The sequence below is a fragment of the Apodemus sylvaticus genome, chromosome 6 (assembly GCF_947179515.1).
Source record: "Apodemus sylvaticus chromosome 6, mApoSyl1.1, whole genome shotgun sequence".
Lineage (NCBI taxonomy): Eukaryota > Metazoa > Chordata > Mammalia > Rodentia > Muridae > Apodemus > Apodemus sylvaticus.
In genome coordinates, this window is record NC_067477.1 from 37407807 (window position 1) to 37427348 (window position 19542).

General features: G+C 44.1%; 1 protein-coding gene and 1 long non-coding RNA gene across 4 annotated transcripts in view; both read left to right on the forward strand.

Moving 5' to 3' along the window:
• Arel1 (apoptosis resistant E3 ubiquitin protein ligase 1) overlaps positions 1–19542 on the forward strand; it is a 53340-nt gene that overhangs the window by 23039 nt on the left and 10759 nt on the right. For all 3 annotated transcript variants that reach the window (XM_052185421.1, XM_052185422.1, XM_052185420.1), the window contains 9 exons: positions 4387–4447; positions 5459–5685; positions 7051–7288; positions 11566–11735; positions 11953–12133; positions 12326–12573; positions 16498–16575; positions 17713–17854; positions 17960–18081. In XM_052185421.1, coding sequence (XP_052041381.1) covers positions 4432–4447; positions 5459–5685; positions 7051–7288; positions 11566–11735; positions 11953–12133; positions 12326–12573; positions 16498–16575; positions 17713–17854; positions 17960–18081 — 1422 coding nt within the window. In that variant the 5' untranslated portion in view covers positions 4387–4431. The remainder of the gene's footprint in view (positions 1–4386; positions 4448–5458; positions 5686–7050; positions 7289–11565; positions 11736–11952; positions 12134–12325; positions 12574–16497; positions 16576–17712; positions 17855–17959; positions 18082–19542) is intronic.
• LOC127687149 (uncharacterized) lies at positions 14047–16488 on the forward strand. Its single transcript, XR_007978343.1, has 3 exons — positions 14047–14991; positions 15029–15065; positions 15103–16488. It is a non-coding gene; the product is annotated as an uncharacterized LOC127687149 (long non-coding RNA).

Below are 19542 nucleotides of genomic sequence, written 5' to 3' on the forward strand. Positions count from 1 at the left end.
GTACAAGGCCTTGGTTTCCATCCCAGGACTACAACAGGCAAAAACTAAGCTGTATGTAAAAGACAGGTTCCTTCTGTGAAACTCTTGAACTTTAGGCAAATGAAGGAAAGAACAGACAGTTGACAATATCTATTTAACCAATACTTTATTCATATTTATTATAGTTTCTGTCTACAATTATACTGGATGCTCATAAGGATGTAAAATATTTCTTGTATGTATTGTGTATGTATATGGAATGTGCATGCTGATGCAACTAGATAATGTGCAGTGTGGAGGTTTGTAAATGCTTTACCCAGGGAGTGACACTATTAGGAGGTGTGGCCTAGTTGGAGTAGGTGTGGCCTTCTTGGAGGAAGTGTGTCACTGTAGGGGTGGGCTTTGAGACCTTCCTCCTAGCCACTTGGGAGCCAGTCTGCTCCTGGCCTCCTTTGGATGAAGATGTAGAACTCTCAGCTCCATCTCCAGCACCATGCCTTCCTGGATGCTGCCATGCTTCCCGCCATGATAATAATGGACCGAACTTCAAAACCTGTAAGCCAGCCCCAATTAAATGATGTCCCTTATAAGAGCTGCCTTGGTCACAGTGTCTCTTCACAGTAAAACCCTCACTAAGACATGCATACACGTGTGAAGGCCCAAGATTGATAAGTGTCTTTGCTTGATGGCTTTCACCTCTATTTTTTTTTTGAGCTGGAATCTCACTAAACCTGAAGCTTATTGTCAGTTTGGCTAGGCTGACTGTCCAGGGAGCACAGAGAGCTGCTTGGTTTTGTCCCCAACCGGGCTGGGATTGCAGGCTTTCCTAGATGGGTTCTGGGGACCCCAACTCAGGTCCCTGTGCCTGTGCATGAGGAGCCAAGCCAACTAAGCCACGTTCAGCTCCCATAAGAGAAGGCTTAAGATTAGTTTTGTCTCATATTAGTTACCTTTTTGAAATGAAAAACAAAACAAGAAGAAAAGAACGTAAATGCCGTAAAACAAATTTTTAAAAGTTATGTACAAATCCAGAGGTAGAAAGAATTTCTAAATTGAAAATTAGCAATTTTAGGAAGTAGGGGGTTAGTTAGGCGTTTCCCTAGAGCTTGAGGTCAGCATGAACAGATATTAAAATGGGAGGATGTGTAGATAGTGACCATGACTTTTTTACAAAGTTTTTATCAACATATATTAATTAAATATACATTTTGGTATTATATAGATATATTTTTGGTAATATATAGATATATTATATAGATATATTTTGCAGGAGCATGGGCACTTTACCAGTGGCTGTGTCACAGAAGAAAATACCTCCCCAAATAGCGTCCATTAACTACCCATAAATCCTCAGGAGGGGGTGGGGCCTTGTGAGTTCATCCCTTCTCCATGCTAGGAGGTTAGCAGGCTCCATCTTGTGCAGGTCTTGTACAGGAAGTCATATAGCTCCTATGAGCTCAAAAGTGTGGCAGCCAGGCCAGGCAGTGGCGGCGCACGCCTGTAATCCTAGCACTCTGGGAGGCAGAGGCAGGCAGATTTCTGAGTTTGAGGCCAGCCTGATCTACAGAGTGAGTTCCAGGACAGCCAGGGCTACACAGAGAAACCCTGTCTCGAAAAAAAAAAAATGTGGCAGCCACTCCGTGTCTGGTCGACAGCATCCCACCACTTCCCTCTGTCTTTGCCTCTTAGATTCTGTGGCCTCTCTTCTGCAGTGTGCCTTCAGCCTTGAGTAGGATGATGCAGATATTTCATTTATTCTTGAGCATTCACTCAAGTCACTGTTCTTATCATTTGTTTAGCCGTGAGTACAGCTACCCCTGTCTACAGCAAATTGAAAGTTCTCTCTCTCTCTCTCTCTCTCTCTCTCTCTCTCTCTCTCTCTCTCTCTCTCTCTTTGTTTGTTTGTTTTTCAAGACAGGGTTTCTCTGTGTAGCCCTGGCTGTCGTAGAACTCACTCTGTAGACCAGGCTGGCCTCAAACTCAGAAATCCGCCTGTCTCTGCCTCCCAAGTGCTAGGATTAAAGGCGTGTGCCACCACTGCCCAGCAAAAGTTCTCTAATAACCACTAATGACAACAGCAGTGCCCTCTGAATATAAGCATTCCTTAGAAGAGTTTAAAAGACATTTCCATTTAGCCCAGCTATAGTAGTAGCTTTTCTGCTGGGGTCTGAGACCTCACTCATGGCTTTTGACCAGGTTTACTGTACCAGGAGATGGCTTTTGAAAAGACATGGAGACAGGGCATTCAGGGGGTATATGTGTGAGTGTTAAGGTTCTGATCACTGAACCTTAATAACAGGAATCTGAGGGGAAATGAGGAAAGAGTATGTGAGGTGTGGCTAAGGAGAGCAGTGTATGGTGGAGCAGGACAGACAGGGCAGAGAACCCATGACAGTCAGGGAGGCTGTGTGCCGGTAGTGAGGAGGAAGGAGAGGGAGGGAGATGAGAGGATTACAGGCTTAGAATGTGACCTTGGGGAAACTGGGACCTTAAGGCTTTAGGGCTGTGATGTTAGCGGAGAGGATGGTTTAGAAAGGTCAGACCAGTGAGTGTGCAAGTGACAGAGCTCATGCCTTACTCATAAGTTCTAAGAAGAGGAGAGTCACTTGGGAAAAAGTAGTCATTGGTCCTGGCTATTAATTAGTGAGAGGATTGTGGTAGAGGTAATAGAAATGACTTACTGGAAAAGGTCTAGGTGACGGGAAAGCCAGTACTAATAATTCGATTGAGAATCTAATAGGGAAAAATAATGACTGAGGTTCAGCAAGGCAAAGGCTGTCCCCCAGTGCCTGACACAGGAAGCTCTTAGTATTTGTTGGATGGCTTGCTTTAATGCAAGTTCTTAACTTCTTATAAAGATTTTCAGTCATCACATTAGAATAGTGTAAAGAATTCCCTTCAAGGGTAATAATTTGTTGATCCAATGAGAAATCATGTCCTTCGTAATTGTTAATACATTTCTCCCTGGAGAGCATTGGGGTCAGTAGAGGTTCCTGAATTTCCTGTCAGCTCTGAAGCAAAGAAGTTATGATGCTGATTCTATAGATAAACAGCATGAAGACTAAAAACTCCCCGTGTTTCTGTGTGGTTCTCTGCTAACATTTTAACCCATTAAATCCTAATAACACCCAAATGAGTACATGTGAGTATTCTCTCCATTTGACAGAGAGGAAAACTGGCTCTCAGTAGAGAGATTAGATGGCTTGGCCAGTGTCACAGTTTGAACCTATGGATCTAACTCAAGGCTCAGGGCCCTGCTGCCTTGCCCCTCTGGGTTTTACTATTTGTTACTCTCTGACTTTAGAGCTGCCATTGCCGAGATGAGTTATGCCAAAGTCATGCTGAGGAGATGAAAATGCTAAATCTTGTTATAGCAGCAAAAATTGTCACACCCGCAGAGGTTGTGCAGTTAGTTATAGCCCTGGCCCTTGCTTCCTGTTTCTGGCTTGCTGTTTGCCAGTTGCCTCATGGTGGGGAAAAGGTTGTAGTTGTCAGAGACAGACAGGCACTTTCCTGTCCTTGCGTCTCAAGCCATGTGTCACCTCTTTTTCTCATAAAAACTTGAAGCACAATCAGATATAAAAAGTACACAGGTGCCTGTTTTCCTTTTCCCTTTTCCCTTTTCAGATTGTTTTGTGCTCTCCAAGGTTGGAGTCTAGAAATCTTTAGATGTCTTGTTTCTGAGTTCTGGGTGCTGATGTACACATTGAGGGGGGGCGGGGAAACAAGTTGAGTAACTGTGAAAATTTCCCCTCAAACTCTGGACTTTGTGGACACCATTTAGGACGGAAGGTTCCATCCCCTCCTGTTTTTCCTCAACTTGGCTTTCTGTTGAAGTCATCTTCCTTAGGGACCATCGGTTTGTCTGATCTGGTCATGTCATGAATGACTTCTCCTTTGTACCCACTATTTATTATTGGGATTACCCAGAGTTCATTTTTGTTTCATGATGCTAGCATAATGATCATATTTACTTGTAAAAATATCTTCAACTTATGTAGCCATTCTTTCTATTTAGCTGGATTGCTTTGAGAGGGCAGATAACATGAGGGAAGAGCTCCATTATCCTCTTTCCTTGTACTAATTAGCCACACTCTTCATAGAAGAGGGAAGCCAGAATCTAAGAAGATGAGAGCTGTATCATGTCATATGTAGTTAGCACTAAATCAGGTGGTTGCTTGTGGCACTCTGAGAATGGTCAGTAGATCCTAACCCTTTAGGCAGAGTAGCACAGCCTTTATTTGTTTGTGTGACACATGGCATAGGGCCCCTATCAGGCTTGGCAGAGAGGATGGGGGTGTTAGGCCACTAGATGAGAGCTGGTAGGCTTATGACATGTGCTCTAGTTTATACCCTGAGGTGCCTTTAAGGAAAGTTGGAAGACACTGAACAGATGTTCTTTTCTAGTTGCAGCTGTGATCCTCGGCTGTCTGCTGGCATTGAAGAGACCTGATGTTTTACGTTATTGGTATGTGATCGAACAGGTTTCTTTTTTGACTTTTGGTTAATGTTGTCGAGTGCTCATTTGCCTCCCTATCTCACCTTCTCCTTGCAAATGGAGCTAGAAATACCTCCACTTGTGCCAGAATGCACCCTCACACAGTTGGCAGAGGTCGTTCATTTGGGAAATATTTATTGAGTAATTATAGCTTGTGCCAGACACTGTTTACTGTAAAGTCCAACTCCAGGCAAAAATCTGCCTGTAAGGAGTTCTCAACAAGAGGGGGAGGTAGGTAAGTAGGAAGAAGTTGGTAGACACAGAAGTTTGAGGGGGCCCAAGAGAAGGAATCCCTAACTGATGGGGCTTGTGGATGAGAAAACACAAGGCCCCCAAGTGGAGGGAAGCAAGAGCTCACTGTGCTGAGGGGCAGCCCAGCCGGAAGGTGGACGGTGGATGGGGCCGCGCCTGGGCCTCCTGACAGAGCAGGGTCAGCAGGCTGTTTAGTAAAAGGCAAGTGAACAGATACTCCTGTTTTGGCAGCTCTACCTGGGTGGTGCCCAAGCAGTCATAGATGTCTGTTTAGGACTGGGGAGGCCATGTCCCAGCATGGCTTCATTTACAGAACCAGCAGTGTGGGGTTTGCCTCGAGGTCACAGTTACCTGCCTGTGCTCTAGAAGCCTCTCTACGCACTACAGTGCTTCCTCCCTCCCTCCTTCCCTCCCTCCTTCCTTCCCTCCCTCCCTCCTTCCCTTCCTCCCTCCCTCCCTCCCTCCTTCCTTCCCTTTCTTCCTCCTTCCCTCCCTCCCTCCTTCCCTTCCTCCCTCCCTCCCTCCCTCCTTCCTTCCCTTCCTCCCTTCCTTCCTTCTTCTTTCCCTTCCTTTTTCTCTCCCTCCCTCCCTTCCACTCTCCCTCCCTCCCTTCCACACAATCTCACAGATACTTCTGACCTCCTTTAAGCTTTGAGAGCTGGCTAATCTGTTCTGTAGTCACTGTAATGTATAACTGGATGTTGGTTTTTGTGTTTCTCTTTCGTGTAGGTGGAATCATAGTGTCTGTGGTTGCATTCTTCTTCACAATTAAGTTCCTCTTTGAGCTTGCCGCACGTGTAGTCAGCTTTCTTCAGAATGAAGACCGTGAGCGCCGAGGGGACCGGACTATTTATGACTACGTGCGGGGCAATTACCTGGATCCCCGGTCCTGCAAAGTGTCCTGGGATTGGAAGGACCCCTATGAGGTGGGCCACAGCATGGCCTTCCGAGTGCATGTAAGGGAATGTTTCTGTCTCCATACCCATCATGGTTCTGAGTCATTTGCTTTCCAGGGACCAGTGCTGTCTTGTGGTGCAGGCTGGAATGTTAACATTTTCCCTTGTTTTCAGTCCCTCCCAGCAACTTGGGAATTGTTAATATCTGGAGAGCCTTGAATTTTCCTATCATTTGGTTTACTGGGCACATAGCTTTGAGGATGTGTAAAGCCTAATGTTATTTTTTTTCAAATAAGAAAAAAGTGTTGTGGCTGGTTAGATGCGCTGCTCTGATGCCAGCACCTGGGAGGCAGAATTTTTTCTGATCATGAGTTCAAGGTCATCCTGTGTCCATAGGGTTCTCAAAACTGGATGGGACTCTGGCTCAAAACAAAATAAAACAAAAAATCCCAGCACTCAGGAAGCAGAAGCTGGCAGATCTCTGTTAATTCTGGGCCAGCCTAGTCTACATAATGAGTTCCAGGGCCAGGGCTATCTTGTGTGACCTTATCTAAAAAAGGGAGCAGGGAAGAAAGAACTGGGTAGAAGGAAAGGTGGGAGGAGTTATGTAGATTAGGACAGTAAATGTAGCCTGAAAGCCCAAGCTAGCCCACTTTCTGTTCCTCTAAATGCTACCTCTCCTTTTTCATTGTTGTTATTTCTGAGACAGAATTTCTCTATGTAGCTCTGGCTGTCCCATAACTCACTATGTAGACTAGGCTAGCCTTACCTATGGAGATCCACCTGCTTCTGACATTTGGATTAAAGGTATAGGCCACAATGACTGCCTGGCATTGTAGCTGCCTTTTAGTTGGACCACAGCCATATTCATCTTTTGGCTGCTTTCTTATTTGCATAGATAGGATAGCTGTGTGTGGTTCATATAAGCCATAAATACTTATTACTCTCTGGCATTTTACAAAGGAACTTTACAACCCATGCAGCAACTCTGCACTAGGTAGCATTAAGTTTGGTGTGTGATCCAGAATCCTTCAACCCTTGCCTGGTGCTTTCCTCCCCTCAGTCCAATGCTGGATGCCATGCTGCTGGTCAGCTGCCTTCACGGTTGGGCTCGCATTGATGGTAGAGTAGAGCTGGGGACACTGAGTTCTATTCACTGTTCAGAAACCTCAAGTGTTCTCTGCGTCTTCTTGACTTTGTAGCATATGCTGCCCTGTCCCCTACACAGGCAAAGAACTTGTCCATTATTTAGTGGTTTTCTTTGTTCTGTATATAAACTTGCCTCTCCTTGTGTTCCTAAGACCAGAACTGAAAGGAGCAGGTGACCTTGGGCAGCTGCTTCTTCTGCCCCACACCCTGGTCATGCGGGAAGTGGTTCTCTCCCTCTCTGTACTAATGAGTGCCCACCCCTCTCCTCCATTGCAGTTGTTCTATAAGAATGGACAGCCTTTCCCCGCACATCGGCCTGTGGGACTGCGGGTTCACATCTCTCACGTTGAACTAGCAGTGGACATTCCAGTGACCCAGGAAGTCCTCCAGGAGCCAAATTCTAACGTTGTGAAGGTGGCCTTCACTGTGCGCAAGGCTGGGCGCTATGAGATCACTGTGAAGCTTGGTGGATTAAATGTGGCCTATAGTCCCTACTACAAAATTTTTCAGCCTGGTAGGTTCTTGGTTCATTTGTTGGTTCTCCTTTTACTCTGTCATGCTTTCTTTTCTTTCCTGGTAGGGTATGGTAGGATCCATAACCTCATGTTAAGGATGGGCTCTGTCTCTGACCGGGACTCCCAGTTCTTCATTAAAAAAAAACAAACCAAAAACCACTTACATTGAGATTTTGCTTACATGTCACAGATCTCATCAATTTAAATATAATGCTTTTAAAATTTATTGCTCAGCAGGCATCACCACAGTCCATTCTAGAGGATTTTCATTATATGCCAAGAAACCCCAGAGCCATTAGCCAAACCCTAGACTATACACGTTGTGCATTTGCCTTCTCTGGGCAGTTCTGTGAGTGTAATCATAAACTCTGAGGCCCTTTGACTGTTGTCTGACTTAACGAGGCCCTTTCAGGTCCACTGTGTTGTATCCTGTCTGGTCCTTCACCCCTTTCACTTGCCTAATAACATGTTGTGTATTGTTTGTCTTTTTGTAAGCTGTGGCCATCGGGGTTGTTTCTTCCCATGTAACTTCTTGACAGCTATAAACATTTGTGTACTGGTTTCTGTCTACCCACCCGGGATTCATTTATGTACTTATTTATTGGGGGAGGGGCATCCCCCGGGCCACAGCATGCATGTGGAGGCCAGAGGACAGCATGTAAAATCAGCTCTTTCCTTCATCCGTGGGTTCTGGGGATCACACTCAGATCAGCAGGCTTGGAGGTAATGTTTTCTTTCCAAATAAGAGAAGTAGGATTACTTTTGTGGTCTCTCCAGCATCTGTGTTTGAGTCTCTGTGCTAGCCTGTGTTTGCATTTCTCCAGGAATAGAATTACTGAGAGGTCAGTCTGATGGGTGCCGAAGGCCCTGCCTAGGGTGCAGAACAGAAAGGAGAAACATTTTTCTGATTTTTTTTTTTTTAAGACCTTTTTAAGTAAAAGCACCTTGGCCCAAATCCACAAGTACTGTTAGTATGTATTTTACTTCATCCTGAAGAGCATCCACGAGTCATGCCTCTGTGCCGGACAACAAACCCTCATTGATGCTGAAGTCTGAACTGTAACTTCTGACTCTTGACTCTTGGTTCTGCGGTATCAGTGTTTAGTGTTGGGAGTCCTGTCTACTTGTACCTTTCTAGCATTTTTTTGACCATGCCATTAGATACCGGCTAGTTTGGTATTCTCAGAAATAATAGGACATTAGCTAATTTTGGGAGTTAAATCCTAATGGTTGGAATGTCTGTTTGAGTGGTGCCCAGCTCTCTCTTTTCACATTGTCAGTCTCCTGCCTGGATGCCTCATTCAGAGACTGTCCACCTTCAGAGACTATGCACCATCTCTGTTTTAAATTAAACTTATTATGTTGAGAATTATGTTCTCATGCATGATAAATAAGAGATAGGGGATACCCTTACCTAGTATTTCAGTGGTCACATCTTTCAGATTGTAGTGTAATGATGCTACAGTACAGCATCACAGCTGGGTTTCTGGCACTAATACAGTTAAGGTACATGGGGCTGAAGAAATGACGCAGCAGCTCAGAGCACTGGCTGAGGACCCAGGTTCAGTTCCTGGTACTCAGATTGTGGCTCACAGCCATCTTGTAGCTCCAGTTCCAGGGAATCAACAACCTCTTCTAGCCTCTATGAGTACCAGGCATGTACATGGTGCTCACACACACATGCAGGCATAGCACACATACAAATAAAATAAAAGTAAAATTGGAAAAGTTATTTTACAGGACAGAACCTCTTTGGCATTGTATAGCTCCCTCCTGGGCTGCTGCTCTGTTGTATCTATTCTCATCTTTCCTCCTCCACAGGCTTCTTTCCGACTCCCTGAGAACTCAGGAATCTATGCTCCATTTCTTTACTTTTACCAGGTACAGTGACCCATGCCTACATCTGTAATTCTGGTACTCAGGAGATAGAGGCAGGGGGATCAGGAGCTCAAGATCTTCCTTAGCCAATGGGGGATACACAGCTCCTATCTAAAACCAAAGCTCCAAACCACAGTTCTCCACAATTTATTTGAAGAGTGCTTGAAGTAACCTCTCACAACTAGCTGAATTTTCGAGAGATCTGTCTAAGTTGTCAAATGTGTGAGTGCCTGGTTCTGTTTTGTGGGTACTGTCCAATAACATGAATGTTTGTTTAGCTATTCATCTACTGAAGGGCATCCTGATTGTTCCCTGTTCCTAGCTATAATCAACAAAGCTACTGTTAACATTCATGTATAGGGTGTTTTTGTTTTTGTTTTTTTTTAATGAGACCATTTCTTAAATGCTCTGGAAGATGTTTGCCAAGACATGATTGCATTTTTAGTTTTTTTAAGAAAGAAGTTGCTAAAGTCTTTCCAGAGTGGCTATAGCATTTGGGCTCCATTTCTTCACATCCTTGCCACTGTAATATTGTCACTTTTTTATTTTGGACCTTCTGACGAGTGTGGGCGTAACCTGCATTTCTTTCCCTGAGGTAAGGATGATAAACATCTTTGCACGTTCTCATCTGACAGCTGTGTTATCACCTTTGATAAAATATCTTTTCGTTTGCACATTTTTTAATTACAAATTTTTGGGTTTCCACTGTGCTTTCAGAGCCTCTTGACATAAATTCCTTGCACTAGTCTCTTGCCCAACAGTTAAAATCCGGCTCCTCTTTTAGTCATATTAGGATCTTCCATGGTGTAAAACCCTTTTTAATATTGAAAAACTTAACACATACACACCTACATATTTTTTTCCTTTCATGATCATGCTTTTGATGTCAAAGGTCTCTGGTTAATTCCAGATCCTAAAGACTTTTCTCCACTGGTTTGTTACACTTTTATGTTAAAGTCACCCTCCATATTTAGTTGATTTTTATATGTGACACTTGTGATAAGGTTCTTTGAGAGAGAGTTGTCTTTCCATCATGGATAGATTTTTTACATCTTTGCCAAAATCAGCCGGGTGGGTGTATGTGTGTGGTTTGCTCGACGCTCTGTATGACAATGCTGGGTGATGTGTCTGCCCCTCCTCAGCATCAGAGCCTTGTTTACTGTCACATCACATGATCTCCTCCACTTATCTTTTTCAAAATTGCTTTAGCTAATTCCAGTTCCTTTTCCTTCCTCTACAGATTTTGGTATACTGTCTAATTCTGTGAATATTTTCCTAAGAGTTTAATAAAAATTAAACCCATGTTAAACCCGTGTTTCATCATGGGTAGGTTGGCAGGTCCTCTGTGTTGAATCCTTTAATTCACAAGCATGGTATCTTACTTATTTGGATGCCCTCACCCATGCACAGGGACTGGACTCTGGGTTAAAGAGGAGAACGTGGAGCTGGGAGGGGCCTGTGGTGGTGATGGGCAGACAGAGATTGGGTGTGTGTGGATAGGTATGATCAGATGTATTCTATTTGTTTATGAAAATTGTTGTTGTTGTTTTGTTTTGTTGTTGTTTGAGACAGGGTTTCTCAGTATAGCCCCTGTCTTGGAACCTACTCTGTAGACCATGCTGGCCTTCTACTGAGAAATTTCCCTGCCTCTGCCTCGAAAGTGCTGGGATTAAGGACATATGCCACCACCACCTGGCCATGTAATTCTTAAAAAAATAAATTCTGTATTTTCTTTGCTCACAGCATTAATGGTGCTCCAGATGCAGTCTTATGTGTGCTTTGTTAGATTTGTATCTGTCTCATGCCCTATGATTTTTTTTTTTTTTTTGCTTTCGCCGTTCTCAGTGTTCATTTCTTATTTTATTTCTTATTATTTTCTGTGTGTATATGAGTGTGGGCACCTTACAATGGCAGGTATGCACATAGCAATTAAAGGACAGCTTTGTGGAGTGTTTTTCTCTCCTCCACCTTTTCATGTGTTCTGGGAGTCATGTAGGTCACCATGCTTGCACAGTGCCTCACTGTTCAGCGATCTTACCAATCTCACCAGTTCCTGACACTTTTTTTGGCTTTTTAAAAATTTTTTTTGAGATAGGGTCATTCTATATAACACTGATTGTCCTGGAATTCATCATGTAGACCAGGCTGCCCTTGAACTCACAGAGATCCACCTGCCTCTGCCTTCCAAGAGCTAGGATTAAAGGTGTGCATCCAAGGCTCTCTGAGGGACTGCAGCGCTGTATTTGTGCTTCTCAGTTCTTTCTCATTTCGTTTGGTGTAGAAAGTGGTTAAAAATAACAAGAAAAGCAAAGTCATTTTCCGACAAAACAGCAAAACCACATCTTCACAGTTCATTTCTGTGAGTCTTCTTTGTATTGGTCTTCATTGATTGTTTCAGGAATGGTGGTTCCTTCCAAAACCAAAATTGTGTGCCATTTTTCTACTCTGGTGTTGACGTGTGGGCAGCCACACACTCTGCAAATAGTGCCCCGAGATGAGTATGACAACCCAACCAACAATTCCATGTCCCTGAGAGATGAGCACAGCTACAGCTTAGCCATTCGTGAGGTGAGTGCCACCCACCTACTCTCTTCCCTGTCCAGGACAGTCGGGCTCTCCTGGTACCCTCCCTCTTAACTTTTCTCCCTGACATTTGAGCCTTCTCGGCTTTATCTGCTGGTACCTGTCCCTTTAGGAAATGTGAGGCTTAGATTAACGGAGCCAGAGGGAAGCTCTTTGTGAAGCAGAAAGAGATATATGTGATATCATGCTTTGCCTCCTATAGCTTGGTCCTCAAGAAGAAGAGAATAATGAAGTCTCCTTTGAGAAGTCAGTGACATCCAACAGGCAGACTTGCCAGGTGTTCTTGCGGCTCACCCTCCACTCCCGAGGTTGCTTCCATGCCTGCATTTCATATCAGAACCAACCCATCAACAATGGCGAATTTGACATTATTGTCCTTAGTGGTGAGTTGAAAGCTGTGACTTGGTCTTTTCCTAGCTATTTCCTCTTTATATATCTGTTCTCCAACCCACCCCACAAACATTTGTTATTTGAGCCATATTTACCTAACTGCCTTGTAGTACATTAAATGACCATCAGTAGATCAGTTTGCCCTCCCCTAATTCCTATTTCAAACCTTATTCCTTGTATTTCAGAAAATGAGAAGAATATTGTTGAACGCAATGTGTCCACGTCAGGAGTGAGCATTTACTTTGAGGCTTACCTTTACAATGCTAACAACTGTACCAGCACACCATGGCATCTCCCGCCCATGCACACAACCTCTTCTCAACGCCGTCCCTCCACTGCTATTGAGGAGGACGATGAAGACTCCCCCTCAGAGTGCCACACCCCTGAGAAGGTGAAGAAACCGAAGAAGGTGTACTGCTATGTGTCACCAAAGGTTGGAGCCTCTATTATCCTTAAAATAAAATCCCCCTTCCCACCTCCGAGTCTGTATGTGGTCAGAATGTAGTAATAGACACTCTAAAGGGACAGTCTTGAGTGTCAGTAGGACTGGATCATGTCCAGGTAGTGTTTCTGTGACAGTAAGAGAGGCTTCTTAGCATAGAACAGGTCCCTACCTCTGCTGCTGAAGTGGTTTGTTTTGTGTGAGGATAAAAATCACTGTTGGCCCCTTATGCTGTATGGAAACAATTTGATCTTTCATTCTGTGAAAATGTGAAGCCACTTGAAGATTGTAATGAAGTTTTGGCAGAGGCACAGGAAGGTGAGTCCCAAGCCTTGAACTTAGAGGCTTTCTTTTGACGGTATGTTTATCCAGTCCTCACAAAAGTGAGACAGTTGGAGCATCCTATTACAGCTCCTAATCTCATGATCAAGACTGACTTCAAATTCCCTTGTTCTGTTCTGTTCTGTTCTGTTCTGTTCTGTTTTGTTCTGTTCTGTTCTTTTCCTTTCTTTTCTTTCTCCAAGACAAGTATTTCTTTGTGCAGTCCTGGCTTTCCTGGAACTTGCTCTGTAGACCAGGCTGGCCTTAAACTCAGAGGCCCTTGTGCTTTCTAGTGTAATATAAATAAATACTAACAAATCTAGCCTTCCTGCCCTCTCTCTCCATATTTATTCAATATAGTACTTGAAGTTCTAGCTAGAACAATTAGACAACAAAAGGAGGTCAAAGGGATACAAATTAGAAAGGAAGAAGTCAAATTATCACTATTTGCAGATGATATGATAGTATACTTAAGCCACCCAAAAAACTCCACCAGAGAACTCCTACAGCTGATAAACAATTTCAGCAAAGTGGCTGGATATAAAATTAACTCAGGCAAATCAGTAGTCTTCCTATATTCAAAGGATAAACAGTCTGAGAAAGAAATTAGGGAAATGACACCCTTCACAATAGCCATAAACAATATAAAGTATCTTGGTGTAACTCTAACCAAACAAGTGAAAGATCTATATGACAGGAACTTCAAGTTTTTGAATAAAGAATTGAAGAAGACCTCAGAAGTTGGAAAAATCTTCCATGCTCTTGGATTGGTAGGATTAATATAGTAAAAATGGCCATCTTGCCAAAAACAATATACAGATTCAATGCAATCTCCATCAAAATCCCAACTCAATTCTTCATAGAGTTAGAAAGAGCAATTCTCAAATTCATCTGGAATAACAAAAAACCCAGGATAGCTAAAATTGTTATCAACAGTAAAAGAACTTCAGGGGGGGGGGGGGGATCAGTATCCCCGACCTCAAGCAGTACTACAGAGTAATTGTGTTAATAGTATTTTTTTTGGTTGGTTGGTTTTTTTTTTTTTTTTTTTTTTTTTAGATTTGATTTTTTCGAGACAGGGTTTCTCTGTGTAGCCCTGGCTGTCCTGGAATTCACTTTGTAGACCAAGCTGGTCTACAGAATGGCTAAGATCAAAAACTCAGGAGAAAATGTGCTGGCGAGTATGTGGAGAAAGAGAAATACTCTTCCACTGCTGGTGGGGTTGCAAGCTGGTACAAGCACTCTGGAAATCGGTCTGGCGGTTCCTCAGAAAACTGGGCATGATACTACTGGAGGACCCTACTATACCACTCCTGGGCATATACCCAGAGGATTCCCCAGCATGTAATAAGGACACATGCTCCACTATGTTCATAGCAGCCGTATTTATAATAGCCAGAAGCTGGAAAGAACCCAGATGTCCTTCAGCAGAGGAATGGATACAGAAAATGTAGTATATTTACACTATGGAATACTCCTTAGCTATTAAAAACAATGAGTTCATGAAATTCTTAGGCAAGTGGGTGGAACTGGAGAATGTCATCTTGAGTGAGGTGATCCAATCATAAGAGAACACACATGGTATGCAGTCACTGATAAGTGGATATTAGCCCAGAAGCTCGGAATACCCAAGAAACAATTCACATATCAGATGATGCCCAAGAAGAAGGAAGGAGAGGCCTTTGGTCCTGGAAAGGCTCAGTGCAGCAGTGTAGGGGAATACCAGGACAAGGAAGTGGGAAGGGGTTGATTGGGGAACGGAGAGGGAAGAGAGCTTATGGGACTTTCAGGAAGGGGGATCAGGAAAGGGGAAATCATTTGAAATGTAAATAAATATAAAAAAAATCTAGCCTTGTGAAGTAGAAGGGATGGCAGTGAGGTAATGAGTGAGGTGGAAAATTGAATTACTTACTCTTAAAATTGACAAAGTTTTTAGTGTTGTTGGAAGTTTTCTTTAAAGGACATTGGTTTTTAAGACATGGAAGACATGGAGGGTCTGAGAATGTAGTTCAAGGGAGTATATGCCTCTGTCGTGTGAAGGGCAGTCTAAGGTAAAACATGCCTATGTCATGTGAGGGGCAGTCTAAGGTAGAACATGCCTATGTCATGTGAGGGGCGGACTAAGGTAGAACATGCCTATGTCATGTGAGGGGCAGTCTAAGGTAGAACATGCCTATGTCATGTGAGGGGCATTCTAAGGTAAAACATGCCTTTGTTGTGTGAGGGGCAGTCTAAGGGAGAACATGCCTATGTCATGTGAGGGGCAGTCTAAGATAGAACATGCCTATGTCATGTGAGGAGCAGTCTAAGGTAGAACATGCCTATGTCGTGTGAGGAGCAGTCTAAGGTAGAACATGCCTGTGTCGTGTGAGGAGCAGTCTAAGGTAGAACATGCCTGTGTCGTGTGAGGGGCAGTCTAAGGTAGAACATGCCTGTGTCGTGTGAGGGGCAGTCTAAGGTAGAACATGCCTGTGTCGTGTGAAGGGCAGTCTAAGGTAGAACATGCCAATGTCATGTGAGGGGCAATCTAATGCCTATGTCATGTGGGGGGCAGTGTAAGCACTAAAAAAGGAACAGTAGATGGCAACAGTTACATAGCAGATTTAAAAATAAATCGATCTTGCATTATATTGTCTTTTAAAAATGGCACAAGAAAGGTCTTCCTTGTTGTGATAAGATATCTAGATAACTTTTGCATGAAGTCCCACTGTACTTCTCCCCAGGCCTCTCTGCACATGTATACATGTCCCTTCCTCCTGTCACCCTGTCTTAGTTAGGGTTTTACTGCTGTAAACAGACAACCATGACCAAAGCAAGTCTTATACGGGCAGCATTTAATTGTGGCTGCTTACAGGTTCAGAGGTTCAAGGCAGGAGCATGGCAGCAGCGAAGCTGGGAGTTGTACATCTTCATCTAAAGGATGAAGGCTGCTAGCAGAATACTGGCTTTTAGGCAGTTAGGACGAGGGTCTCAAAGCACACACCCTCAGCGATAACACCTACTCCAACAAGGCCACACTTCCAAGTAGTGCCACTCTCTGGGCCAAGCGTAGACCAACCATCACATCCCCCAGCCATGCCAAGTCCTTAGTACCATTCAGTCAGGAAGAAAGAGCCAGGGCATGGTAGCTCACACCTATAGTCTCAGCATTCGGGAAGCTGAAGCAAGGTCACTGTGACATCAAGGGCAGCCTGGGCTGCCTAGTGAGTCCCAATATAGCCTGGGCTAGGGAGTAAAACCCTGTCTCAAACCAAACCAGCAGCATCAAGTAGATAGGGAGCTATAAGTAGCTGGTGAGTCACTGGGCAGCAGCGGGCAAGGCAGAGGGTCCTGGTTGTTCTGAGGTGAAATGTTTTTTCTCCAGAAAGTGAAGACCTAATGGCAGGCATTCTACAATGAGTGTCAGACTAGAGCATTGGGACAGCATGTGCCCGGGGAATTACGGTGTCACTAGGGATTGAACTCCGCCTTCCATGGACATACTGCAGTACTGACTAAATTATCACATGGACAAGGCTTTGGTGTTTGTATTGTTTATGCCTAGACTGGACACTCCTCTTCATCACTCACCCCACTTTCTGTGTTGGCCCTCAGCAATTCTCAGTGAAGGAATTCTACCTGAAAATCATCCCCTGGCGCCTCTACACCTTCCGAGTATGCCCCGGAACAAAAGTAAGTCAAAGCTCCTGCTGAGGCTCGGCTCTGGGATGGTCAGTCTTCGTTGTCATTGAGGGCTTTCAGTATTTCTGAACGGTCTCTCTCTGTGCAGACTTACTTCCAAACAAAGGGAAGGTTATCTCCTCATTAAAGGCCAGGAACATACAACTTTTAACAAGAAGTGTGGTAATGAGCTGGGTACTTTACCAGTATGACCAATAGTAATTCAGAATGTGTTACCCGTCTTGAGCACCACTTTTAAAGGATGTCAGCTTCTGTGCCTATACATGGTCTCCTGTGTGCTGGAGCTCATTCTATGAGATGGAATGTTCTCATATATTGAAAATTTTGTCTTTTTCATTTTTTGTTGTTTTTTAATTACTCTGGGTCTAAATCTAAACTTTAACCTGGATATGTTGTTTGTAGAGATCGCTTCCTTCGGGCAGTTTGGAATAATAGTTGTATCCCCATCTTACAGTTTATGATGAAGTGCAGTGTTGCCTGATCCTTACTTAAAGGCCGTTTCTCTTCAAACTTAGTGATGGCTTAGTGGTAAAAATACTTGTCGTCCAAACCCAACCACCTGAGTTGATCCCTAGGACCCATGTAAAAAGGCAAGTGTGATGGCACATGGTCCAGCACTCACACTGCAGGACAGGAGGCACACACAGGAGACTCGCTTGGAAGCTCAAGGGCCAAGCATCCTGGAGTATTTATCCAGCAAGGCAGAACCAACTCCCGAAGACAGCATGGGAATGCACACTAAAACAGAGACAGAGACAAACAGAAAACTGAATTGTAGGACCCTGGCAGAGGGCTGATGTGATGGCTCTGTAGCTCAACATGCCTGCCAAGCCTGGTGAGCAGATTCAATCTTCCAGACCCATGTGGTGAAAGAAGAGAACCCATGCCCACAAGCTGTCCTCTGATCTTCATATGTGGCCCATACATCTACACACATACACATGTACATGCACTAAATAAATATATAAGAGAAGGGAGATGAGTACTCTTGGCAGGTACGGGTTTGGAACAAACAGGATTGTCTTGTTTTTGTTGTTTGTGCAGCAGAGTAGGCACGGGAAAGGCGTTGTTGGAAGGAAGGGCTTTATAGACTGAAGTAACCACTTCCTTCTACATTTTCTGTGCTAGTTTTCATACCTTGGCCCTGACCCCGTTCATAAGCTCCTCACACTGGTGGTGGATGATGGCATTCAGCCTCCCGTGGAGCTCAGCTGCAAGGAAAGGAACATTCTAGCCGCCACTTTCATCCGTTCCTTGCACAAGAACATTGGTAAGATGGAGAAGGTGGTGAGCCACGAGGGTGTGTGTCTGTAGAGCCGTGCTCCAGCGCACATTTGACAGTAAGCCATGATGTACCTTGCTGCTTGCTCCTCAGGAGGCTCCGAGACCTTTCAAGACAAGGTGAACTTTTTCCAGAGAGAGCTTCGGCAGGTACATATTAAGAGACCTCATTCCAAAGTCACCCTGAAGGTCAGCAGACACGCCTTGTTAGAATCGGTATGTAATGTCTTCATATGCAATTTCTCCAGCTAAGGAGCTCTTTAGTATTTGACTATATCCTGTAGTGTGTCCTTTCTTTTTTCTTTTCTTTTAATGGATGATAAATTTCTGCCTTTAAACATATTACTTTATATACTTTCAACATATACTTTATGTTATGCCTTTAAACATATACTTTATTATACTGTATTGGGGCCACTGTGTTAGAAGCATGCTACTGCGGAGAGACTGAGAGCCATCAGCTCTCTCTGGTCTGCGCTGACTAGTTCCTGGACAGTCTGCAGTGTAGGGAGTAGAAGTCATGGCTGGAGAAGCGGTCTGATAGTGCACCGCTGGGGTAGAGGCTTCTGCTGGATTAGAAGGGAGTAATTCTTGTTGTTCCTCTAGTCTGGTAGAAATGGAACACCTGATGAGTGTCTGTCCCCACCACAGACACTGGCATGGGCCTGACATTCCCCCAGAGTGAGAAGGCTTGGTGCCTGTCCAGAAAGTGTGTGGTGTTTGTCTCTGGTAACTGACTGGCAACCCCTTTCTTAGCCACACACCCCATGTGGCATGGCTCCCTGTGTAGCCTTGCTTTGTGGTAGATAAAGATGAGTAATGGAGAGTCTGTACCTCACTGGAAAATAAGACTCATTAGCTCTTTGTTTACAGCTTACTACTTGAATACTTTTTTAAAAAAAAAATTATGTAAGAGGTTTTTCGTTAATAAAATGAAATTTGTTTTAAAAAAAGAAAAACGAAACAATTCTTACTTACAAATTATAATTTTAAATCTAGGTTAAATGGTTTTGTCTGTCTGTTTTCTGTCCAGGGAGAAGCTCTCCCACTGTAGACCAGGGTGGCTTTGAACTTGCAGTCCTCCTGCCTCAGCCTCATGTTTGCTGTGATCATGGGGATTTGCTACTGTGCTTAGATTATTTATAATTTAGCTTTTTATTGATTTTTTTATATGTGTCATATCATACACACCAGTTGTACTTACCTCCCCATCATTTGTACTTGCCCGCTGCCCTGGGAACATCCCCCTGCCGCCCCCCCCCCCCCAAAAAAAATGGAAAACACTTCTCATTGTGGAAGCTGTAGTGTGTCACAGGGTGTCCCATAGGATACCCTTTTGTCCACACTTCTATACTTGCAAATGTTCACTGCAGTAAATCATTGCAGTGATTTGAGGCCTCTGGCTTCTGCTGCTCTATTAATCCTGGGTCCTCACTGGAACTGCTCTTGGATAGTCTGTTGTTTCCCTGTGTCGTGGAGATCCTGCAGCTTTGGATCTGTAGGACTTGAACCCCTTCGTATGCTCCAGTAGTTCATAGATGGTGTAGATGGTGGGGTGGGCCAACTCAAAACCCTGGATGTAGACCTGGTTTCTAGCTAAGCTGGTCAGCCCACCAGCGCTCCTGCACCCACACCACCAGGGCCAGCTCTCTAGAACTGCCCCAGCGAGCCCATCTG